General features: G+C 39.7%; 1 protein-coding gene across 2 annotated transcripts in view; it reads left to right on the top strand.

Annotated features, from left to right (window-relative positions):
* The first annotated feature begins 8,653 nt into the window (after window positions 1–8,653).
* SENP6 (SUMO specific peptidase 6) overlaps window positions 8,654–11,357 on the top strand; it is an 84,914-nt gene continuing 82,210 nt past the window's right edge. For both annotated transcript variants that reach the window (XM_067294095.1, XM_013952370.2), the window contains exon 1: window positions 8,654–8,966. In XM_067294095.1, coding sequence (XP_067150196.1) covers window positions 8,915–8,966 — 52 coding nt within the window. In that variant the 5' untranslated portion in view covers window positions 8,654–8,914. The remainder of the gene's footprint in view (window positions 8,967–11,357) is intronic.

Genomic DNA, 11,357 nt, shown 5'->3' with positions numbered 1-11,357 from the left:
AAGGTCTCTTCAAATCTTCTACTGTACAAAAGCAACATAGTTTTGTGTAATAAGGAAAGAAACATTCAAAAGCATTGAATTTCTTCCCAATACTTTTCTAAAAGTGTCATTTGATGATTTTCTTCTTGAAAAGCTACTTATGGGTAATGAATATGATCTAATTTTCCTTTCTGTAAATGATATTACCTATTCCTAAGAAGATTAAGTTCCATTTGATGAATTTTCCACAGAATGATTACAATCTTTATTCATCCTTAAGGGTGGTACAGAGTCTGGAATTTTTGTGATGAAAACTGATACAGCACTTTAAAACTCTTCTGTTCTGGAAAACAATATATTAAGCTTCTATACTACAAGGCAGCAAACAGGACAGCCATTAATCATAGGTCAGCTCCACTGTAAATGTCCTCATATGGTAACCGTAATTTAAACAGTCTGCTTATGGTTGTTTTAGCAACCACAAATCCTCAGTCAAAGTACACATATCTTCACACTGATGAAAAACTGATTAGTTTTTACTTCTTCATTTTGTTTAGAAATAAGGAAAACAGTGCTTGTGATCTAGGTGCCTTTCATAGAAATTTACAGAATTCAATATGTTAAAATATGGAAATTTAATCATGTTAAAGATTTTTCTGAAAGAGAAATAGAGTTGGATATCTTTATAATATTAAAAGGAACAATATATTTCTTCTCACTGAGTACTAAACATACTGAGCAATATGCTTACATATGCTCACAATATGCTTACATATTGCTGTGGGCCTTCACATGAGAATTCCCCCAGAAAAGAACAGTAACTATCAAAGCCACTCTCAAGAAATTTTAACAGAAAAAGGAGTCAAACACCAAAACCAGTTTAATCGATTCCTGTCAAAATATGCAAGCAAATCACACAACAATTATGCTCAGTCATTAACATCTCCTTAGCTTTCAACAAAAGCAACAGGGATATTAATGACATTCTTATGTGGCACGGGTATGTTATCTTAGGGGCTCCAATGATTGTTTTCTAACAGGACCCAGACAGCAGTAGCAGCTATTTCCTGACCCGAATGTCTCCCAGTTTCTTGGCCTCCTACTTTCAACAGCTACATGCAACTACTTGAATAAGGTGACCTATTGGCACCCATTAGCAATAATACACCAATGACAATGGGATTCATCTAATTTTTATACATGTGGCTAATGCTATGATAAGGATGACATGCCTAGAATGATTCAACAAAGATGGATACAAAATGACTGACACTAAGACATTTATTAAAGAGCATGAAGTCTCAGAGAATCTTGAGAGTTAAAATAAATGCCTGCAATAAGCCACTTCATAAACCAGGACATGTTACCAACTACTGCACAACTCATAAAGCAGTGAGTTAGCACATGCCCCCCCACTAAAACTTCCTTGTACGGCGTAACTGTGAGCACATGAGCCAACTCTAACTTCCTTAACCTACCTGTCTCAGGGCCCATATTGCTTACACAAGTCAAAGGTCTCTACAGACTCCATCGGTGTCTAGGCTTTACTCCATGAAAAAAATCTTACCTCTGATTTCATAGCAACTATACAGGCGATAGTTATGGTTATCCATACAGTTCTGGAGAAAACATCATCTTGCCTTGAGCCTTCCAAACACACATTCCACCATTTGGCAACTGCTACATGCATAATAGAATATTTTGTATGGACCTATGTTGTTAGAGTATACCTCTATTAGAGAATGTAAATGACATCTTCAAAGATAGCAGTGGACATCCATATCCTTTTGGCAGAAGAAATAATATCCAGAATGACATCCCTGCTCCTGTGGGATGAGATGAGAAAGACTAAAAAGAGCAAGAGCTTTGGACTTTTACACAGCTATCGCTGTCTTACACATCTCTGGGACTTTGTGTTCCTATCTGCTATTCCTAAGAATAACCAGAAACTCTGAAGTCAAACTGCAGTTTTGTCCATCTTCAATGGAATAGTTGACATAGAGGATGAGTAGGGAAAGAATGCAGGTGATACTGACTCTGCTAAGACTTCAGCCACTGTCCTGTGTGACTTCTCAAACTGTACCAAGAAATAGGTTGAAAAAAAAAGAACACTCAGTGATTTACTGACAGTCTGAGAGAGGTACTTGATTCTACACAGGTTTATCCTAGCCATAGTTGTACTAGCTATTTTCACTGCCAGACCACAAGTGTTGCAAACACCTAACAGAACATGATCAGAGTTCAAAATGATCTAGATAAATATGAGAAATGATCTAAAATCAACAAGATGATATGCAGCGAAGACAAGTATAAAATCATACACAGAAGACAAAATCAAATGAACCAATCCAAAATGATATATAGCTGGCTAGGGAACAATACTACAGAAAAGGACCTGGGAGTTATATTGGATTACAAATTGACCATGAACTAACTGTGATTTTGTTGAAAAAATATTCTAGGATACATTAAAGAGAAATGTGGTATGTCAGAAACAGAAGGCAATCATTCTGCTTTGCTCAGCTTTGGAGAGACCTACATTAGTACTGCATCCTGTTTTGAATGCCCCACTTTAAAACGCAGACAAGTTGAAGAGACTCAAGAGAGATTAAAAATAATAAATGAAGAAAGGAACTGTAGAAGAGAAAATACTGAGGGAGGTACCTGATAGCAATCTCCCAATATATCAAAGTTGCTATAAAGAGCTGGGTGAACTCTGATTGAGGTAGAACAAGATGTAACTTACTTGCAGAAAAGATAATTTAGGTTAAAATTGGAAAACAAAAACTTTCTAATATAGTATCTATGGAGAGATGCATCTTAAACTGAGATTTTTAAGAGCATATGTCAGTGACATTGTAAGTCTTTACAACTTGACTCTGTGCAGGAGGACAAACTAAATGATCCCTTTACATCTTTCGAATCCTATATTGTGAGGATTCTATTCTTTGTGCTATGGATATTTCTACATATGATGCATGCATTTATCAGCTCCACTTTACAGATGAGACTGAATACAGTACTGCAGTTAACTACTAAAGTACACATACAGAAGCACATCCATCATCATAGTCCAGATCTCTAACCCCTTTGTACAGTGAGAAAGGGGTTTCAGAGGTGGTTCTGATTAGAAGGGGGATTTGTAACAAACTCAATGTCTTAGTCAACAGCATAGACAGAAGGGGAGCAAGTCATGAGCACTGACTATTGATAGGATGCAGTGATTCTTAGCTTCTACTTTCACTATAGTTAGGGTTAAAATCCCTTGTACACAAACCTGACCTTTTTCTTTGCTTAAGTATATATTTTGCTGGTATGTGTATGGATTAATTCTCAATGTTTTATGTGCCCTGGTTGTAGTTTATTTTTATAAACATGATTCAGATACATACAGAAGATACCTACACAGAACCTGTAATAACTTTTGCTAAAAGATTGCCTTAATTGCTCTGAACCCTAAATATTTTTAAAGCTTTATATAGATAGACATCTAAAAAAACAAATAGGGGAAAGGTGATCCTCCTGTAAGACATGTGTGACCTTGCTGAAACAATTTCAATAAGGTATTTTCTGTTTATCTTATGCATTTGTTTAAATTTGATATCTCTACTAAAATTAAAATGAAGCTAATAATTATTGACAAAGAACCTCCAAAGATTTCAGCCACAAACCAGAGTTTCGTTTTCTGATGGGTATGAGATCATTACAAAAAAAGACCAACTGCAAGTTCCGTTTTGTTAGCTGGCAGTTAAGAATATGTATTTCTTTCAATGAGTGATTGCGAGAGTGACTTCTATATAACTTAATATGAAGAAAGTTTCAGTATGTATTAAATGTGTTTAAAAATAGTTTAGAAGTTGATTTAAGCATAATATGCCTAGAATGAATCAACACATAATTTCTGATTACATAGTTTTTGATTTTAAAATTTTAACCTGCAAGTGCATGTTATATTCTTTTTATTTTTTCATTTTTATTATTCATTAAGATTATTGTGACTATGCCATACTATTTATGTTAACAAAAGCAACATTTTATTTTCTGCCTCTTTAAATCAGTTAGAACTTCTGCTCTTATAGTACGATGGTCAAAGAGTTATACTGAAGGATAAACAAGAACAAATTTATAATGCTGACTAATCTTATAGTTTGGATTGCAATCAATAAATATATTTGATCAGTTTGTAGGCAAAACCATACTTCTGTAAGAATATCACAATAAAAAAATTAGCAAAATGGAAAAGTTTGTTTCAGATTAACAGCAGAGTTGTTTCAGGAAATTTACAGCAAATATGATAAAGTGAGTTGAAATATATTGAAATATCTTTTTAAATAACATTCTGAATATACACTATAAACTATACCCTAAACATTTCAAATCTGATGTATTCTCTGGAGCCTTTTAGGTGTTTCCCCTTTAATACTTACAAACTACTATCTATAGTTTCATTTTTCTTTAGTTAAAGATCAATCTCTGCCTCAAAAAATGTAATAAAATAATTACGTGATATACATTATTAAGGAATAATTTAAAATATAGAAGATTTTCCCAAGTTTTGTCAAATGTTTCAGATGGGATATTTTACATTTGATTTATATATGATCATTTTTTCTTTTATAGGACTTCATGCATAAATTTTAAATGATCCTCTTCTACACATTTTTTTCCTTTTTTATGATCTTAATTATGATCCTTATATTTGAGAGTGGTACTATATACCAGTCAGTGATGTAATGGTTCTGGGCTGTACACCAAATCTTATTGTTTTTCCCTGTTAAATAAAAGAGGTCTTCCAGGTGTAGCACAGACCCTGCAAAAAGAAAGGGTTATTTCCTAAAGCAATATCTAATGTTGCATTGTTCCTGATGATATTGTACATATCTCTCAATCAATCTTTTATGTCTTTAAATCTCACTTTGATGATTAGTGAGTCATAATGTTTTTTTAGCCCAACAGTTGTTTGGTCTTATGGTCCTACAAGAGAATTCACAGATTTAAACCATAATTGTTTCTGTTTAAATGGTTACAGTACAGCAGTGACTAAGAGGATGAAACAGATATTTAAGCAACAGCCACAGCAATGAATAACAGGACTTTTATTCTCAAAATGTTCATGACATAACAGAAAACCTAATGGGTATTTGTTTATTATGGCTATTCTCCAAAACAATATTGTGTTTTATTTTGAGGTAGGCCGATTAGATTTTAAAAAGCAGGGTTCCTTCAAGAAAGAGTTAAGAAAATATGTTAGACCAACATAATATACAATCCATAATTATTTATTATTTACTGTGCAAGCTATCTTTGATATTAAAACTTAACAAAAAAACTTTTCCACATCTTGATGCGTTGTTAGAAATCCTAACACAAAGAAGAATGGTACTCTTCCTCTTAGGAATGTTCCTGAAGAGTTTACTACAGTACGTGAACTGTCTTGAAATAGTATCAGGCAAAGCTAGTTTTAATTGCTTGTGACATAGTAAGAACAAGAAATAAGTTTGATTTTACTTTAAAAATCAACAGAGTAAAACGGGCATCAGGTCACAAGGAGAGCAGGAAAATTATTTTTTTTAATAAAGGACAGAGACTGTGTACCGATAATATTTTAAGGAACAGTTCCAAGAACAACAGTAGAAAATAGTGAAAAATAATTATAGTCCATAATCATCATTTTCTGAAAAGAAGTACTGTTAAAAAGCATTGATTTATAGTCAGTAGAACGGGTTCATAGGTTGCAAATAACAATTTTTTTATCCAAGGTGCCTATAAATTAACTCCATTAAACCTGTATATAGGACTTATATAACAGCAAAGAAAATCAAGCAACATACTATCACAACTACCAACGCTGCGAAATTGTAATCCCAATTCTATTTTATCACCTAATTAAGGAAATAGAGTTTCTATAGAGTAGCCCCCCTTTTTTGTTGGCTAACCTTACCAGAGAGAGCCAAAACAAGAAGTAATTGAAAAGAATCAGAAATCCAAAGAAAAAAGACTTACTTTTATTCATCATTTTAATACTAAAACATTTGAGTCACATTTTTCTTAATAACGAAACAAATTTTTCATTGTGGGAAGGGACAGAAAGATGAGATTTCTAAGGCGAAATAATAATTCTTAGAGAACACATCATTGCCTAATGAAGCCATCAGCTTTTCAGTCTATGCAGTACTGCGTGAATAGCACTATACACATGCAAGTGTTTGCAGATTCAAGATCTTCGGAGTTCTGTGATTGTCAGCTACCCACTGTGGGACTAGTCAACTTCTAGCAGTCACTAGAGGCCAGGAAGTTACAATCTAATGTATTTCATCCCTGGGCTCTTACTCTGTGAACACAATTAACATTTCAATTGAGAAGAAAAAGGAAACACAGCAAATTCTATATGATTTCCTCTAGCAGGAAGGGGAATGCTGATTTTCTCTTTCTCATTGATCACTCAGTTATTTCATATACGTGGAAAGAGTTCTCTGGTTTTGAGCAAAGTTAAGAGGATGCTGAAAAGCTTTTGTAAAACTTGAGTGCCACTGGTATTGCATACCCTCACAAATATGTTTCTAATGAAAAAATGAATACTTTTCAAATGAAAACCTTTAAAGCAGGGACTGGACTACTCACAAAAGCTTAATGAAAAAAATCAAATAAACAAGAGATTAGGCTGCATACTATTATTTTTTTGCAGCCTTCAAGAGTTTTAAAATAAAGGAAAAAGCATTGAAGTGAGATATAATTTGAGGGCAGCTCTTCTTTATAATAAAATACATGTAAGGTTATCATGCAAAAAAGTCCAAAATCAACCATACACCCAGTTGAATATTGATATCTTATTCACATGCAAGCTATTCTTTAAAGGGTATTTTAATATATACTGTGCTGCAGCTCACTAAAAATAAGACTATGAATTTGCATTTGGTAACTTCACTTGATAAATGAAAATATACCACTGTATCAAACATTAGTTCAGAAAACTCCCTCCCCTCCCCCCATTTTTTAAAAAGTTTATGAAGAATTAGGTAGGCTTTAAGCAGTTTGGCCTCAGCTGCCAACAGGAACTTGTTTTTGTGAATTAACATTGTGACCCTCCCATAAACCCTTCCGCCCAGATGATGCCCCTCTGAGACACAATGGAATATTTTTGTAAGATTAGACTTCAAATTTCCTTCTCTGTTTTTTTGGTTTTCTGATGTTAGGCTTCTGTTAATATCCAGTTTTAGTATAAGCAACTTGCACTGATTTTTTCCTTGTTGAATCCTGTTCATTTTATTCCTAATGAAATGAGAATATTTTGCAATTGCTCTTTCAGTAAAAGTCTTTTTGCTGTGGAGATTTTAAAGACTGAAAGACGTATGCTTACCAGCACTGTTCAAACTTTCTGAATTCTTTATAAATGTTCATTAGTTCTAGTGGTGTTACATAGCATTAGGGAGCAGTTTACCATCTGCGTCTGCTTCCAGGCCTGGAATTCTGGGCCTCTTACTTACACCTCTTGTTTGTGCACCAACTCAGCACTCTCACTGGAAAGATTTGTAAACACATTTGCTTATTAATACGGTTGGTGTCAAAACAGAAAACTTAGGAATCAAAAATATTAGAAAATTAGCAGGGTTTTCACCTATCTACCTTTTAACCTTCCTATGCTCTAGGTACTTGAACTTACCCCCTTTAGAACTTTAGTCTACATGCTCCTGAGCTTAATTGGAGTTTTGTAAGCTCATTTTTCAGGGATGACAAGCATTTTAAAACTAGCAACTTCGCCCTAATTTACAACTTTAAATCAGACACAAAAATTACCTAACTCTGCAGTAAAAGTGCAGTTAGTAGAATTCCAGGTGAAGGAACCTGCCCAAGAAGAGAAACTTTATCCTCTTCCCTAATTCTAGATTGCCAGAATTTAGCTTTCAGATGTATGTTTCAGGTATTTAGGTATTTTAGGTTTCAAAAGAAAGCTTTTGAAAATATAAAAGCCTAAATGCTGAAAATTGTTATTTTTTTGATTGTAAAAGTCAAATACATGTAAGGCCATGACTTGCAATTTCTGTGCAGGTATGGTTAGCAACACTGCACTTCCATGTTTGCAGAATCCAAGTTTTGGACTTAAATATAAATAAAACTCGCTAGGGCCACGGAGAATGCTATAAGCTGGAGTGAGACCTGCCTGGCCTCTCTCCTGACTGGGAGGGAGGCGGTGGGACCACCACGTCCCCCTCCCGTACACAGGCCCCCCCTTCCTTCTGGGGGTTCATTCATTTTATGCAGCCCGAGCCACCTCCTCACCCCCGAGAGGCGGCCGCTGCCCCAACCTGGTAAAGGGGGGAGCGGGGCGCCGAGGCGCTGCCGAGCGCGGCCCTGCTGCGGCCATTTTATCGTCTCGGGGCTGGGGGGAGCCAGCGGCGCCTCGCCCGGGCGGCGGGCGGGCGGGCAGCCCCGCGGGCAGGGCAGGGCAGGGCCGGGCCGAGCCGGGGGTCCCCGCCGGGCAGCGCTAGCGAGGCCGCGGCGCGCCGTTCATGGGCGAGAGGGGCGGCAGCGGGGCGCGCCGCCTCCCCTCGCCCTGCCCGCGCGCTGGCAGGAGCCGCTGGCGGAGCCTCGGCCAGGCCCGGGTGCCCCGGCGGGCGTCATCAGCGGCGGCGGCGGGGCCCGGCCCGGCTCGCACCCGCCCGGGGGGCTGCTGGTGGCGGGCAGCGTGAGGGAGGAGCGGGCGCGCTGCCGCGCTTCCTCCCGCCCCGGGGCCGGAAGGCAGCGCGGCCCGGGCCGCGGTGCGTGCGGGCTGGGGAGCAGCAGAGGGACGGGCCTCGGCGGCGGCGCCGCCGCTGCGGGTCGCAGAGCCTTCCGCAGTGGGGGTGGGCGGCGGAGCGCGCAGGCCGGGGGAAGGGCCAGGCCCCGCCGCCGCCGCGCTGGGCGATGGAGTGAGGCGGCCGGGCTCGGCAGCAGGAAGATGGCCGGTGGCGGCGGCGGCGGTGGCTGCAGAGACAGCTTGTTTCTGGAAGGTGCGTGCATGGCGGGCAGGGGCACGCGGCCCTGGGGCCGCCTTTCCCCGTGGCGGCCAGCGAGGGGCACGGTGGGGAGCGGGGGGCGGCGTGTGCGCCTCCGTGGGGGAACGGGTCCCCTAGGACGGCGACAATGAGCGGTGGCTTGGCGGTGGGGGAAGGGTGGGTGCTGCAGGGGGAGGTTTGATGTGGTGAAAAGAGACCTGCTTTCGAGGGAGGGGTTAGTGCGGGTGGCTGGATTCCTCCTGCTTGTTTTCTTTCTTTCTTTCCCCTCAGAACGTTCCCCAGGCTGCGAGAGCGCGCTGTTTTCTTTGTGGGGGCAGAGCGGCGAGCGCCGCGCAGGCTGGGCGCCGGGGGCCGCGGCGGGGAGCGCGGGGGGGGCCGGCGGCGGCGGCGGCCGCGCAAGGTTGGCGCTAGGTGAGGCGGCGGGCGCGGGTCTGCTCCGCGGCGCCCAGGCCCCGGCCCGGCCTGCGCCCGCGCCCCGCCGCGGAAAGAGGCTCCGGCTCTGCAGAGCGCCGCTCCGGAGGGCTGGCTGGAGGGAGCCCGGTGGCCGGGATTAAAACGTGTTGGGGATTTCACTCTTATTCTTAGGTTTGTGTTACTGCGATGATGGTCAGTCTCTCGGCTGTAGCTGAAAGGAACCTTTAGCGTTTATAAAACCTGGGGTAATTTTTTTTGATGTGCAGCCTTTTTTGTCTCCATAAAGCTCTAAATTATAATTTCTGCTGAAATTCGAATATATTTAACTGTTGAGCTTTTACAGTTTAACTGATTAAAAAAATATATGCTAATGCAGTCTTGCAAAATTGCTGTAAGCACATAGACTATTGACATAGGCAAATAGTCTGCTAAATCCTTACCATTATGATTATGAAGAAAAAAAATACAATAATGAAATAAATTACTCTTCACAAGTAGAGTTTTTCAAGTTGAGGATAACAGAGTTTAGCACTGAAGATTTTGTAGCGCCTATGTTACCCAGAACATACCTTTTGCAGGTTTCTGCTGCTGTGGGATGTTTGGTTTTCTGCTTTATTACTGGAGGTTCTGGACTAGAAGTATTGTATGAACAAAACACTGCATGTTATTTTGAATAATTAATCTGAAATTCTGATGTTCAGAAACTGCTTCTAGTTAATAACTCCTGTCATGTTACCTCCCTTCTGTCTTTAAAAGTGTGTGGTGGTGACATGCGAGCACCTCGTTTTTATCCTGAACTCTCTCAGAATGAAATAGTGAGGTTTGTGCATGCTGTTGAAGGAATGAGAAGTGTCAGGGTGAAGGCTATTTGCTGTCTTTTGTGCGCCCCTTGCCTTCATGCTGGTCAGGCAGGTGGCTCACAAAAGATAGGTTTCATATCTGTCCAGTACACACATGTGCAGTACCCACACAGTTTTTATTTTTGAGATCCCTTTCCAAAGGTGGTATCAACTTGACACGGAATAGCATTCCCATTGGAAGTTCTGGTATTCGATGATCAGTGGACAGAGTTTTCAGTTAGTGTCTTTTGTTTCCCCGTTATCTGGGGACTTGTCAATGTTAGGACTAATAACACAATAAGGACCATGAGAGTGTGCATGTGTGTCTGTGCTTGGAAACTTGTGTGACAGAAACCTAATGTGGACGGTGGTGGCAAAAAGTTTTTGAGGTGGACCGAGTCCAAGTGGGATGGTATTCATACAGCAGATCTAGTAAGAGCAGAGTAACTCTTTTTCCTTTGCTTCAAACCAGTACAGAAGGCTTTCAGATGTTATTTAAAAGGTTCTTTTAAGGGGTGTTAACTTTACAGGAGAAAATAGAGACTCAGAAGATGTATATGTGTTTTTCTTAGCAATCTGTAATCTGGAAACGTATAAGAGCATATTAGATCAGCCTGGGATGTTAGAACTGCCATTATCCAAAGGTCTGATTTGAGACAAACGTGTGAGGGTCAGACTTGTGAAACAAGTATAACTTGGACAAAAACAGGGATAAAAATGTATAGAGTAGGAGATATGGCAACTTGTACTGCAAGGTGAGGATTAATCTGTGAGTCTGGTGTTATATCTATAATTAGTATGAGTATATTTCACAGACTCTCTTGTAGTGTGTGTGAGCAGAAACTGAGAAGTTGTTTACTTGGTATTTTTAAGAGTATTATATTAAAGGCTGGTAGAGGAGAGGGGAAGAACTCTCTCTATCCATCCCTGTCATTAATTTGCAAAACAAATGAGTTATGTACCAAGTGGATGTTAGTTGTAGCATTGTAACAGAATTCAATGTAATGGCAACTGTAATTTTAAAATATATACATACGTGTGTGTGTGTATATGTACACAGTCCACATAAGCATGATAGCGCCCAAAATTTCTATCAGTCAGACTTAAGATAAACATACAGTTAAATTAATTG

The sequence above is a fragment of the Apteryx mantelli genome, chromosome 3 (assembly GCF_036417845.1).
Source record: "Apteryx mantelli isolate bAptMan1 chromosome 3, bAptMan1.hap1, whole genome shotgun sequence".
Classification (NCBI taxonomy): Eukaryota; Metazoa; Chordata; class Aves; order Apterygiformes; family Apterygidae; genus Apteryx; species Apteryx mantelli.
The sequence above is the reverse complement of the archived record's forward strand: the minus strand, read 5'-3'. Positions and strand labels throughout refer to the sequence as shown.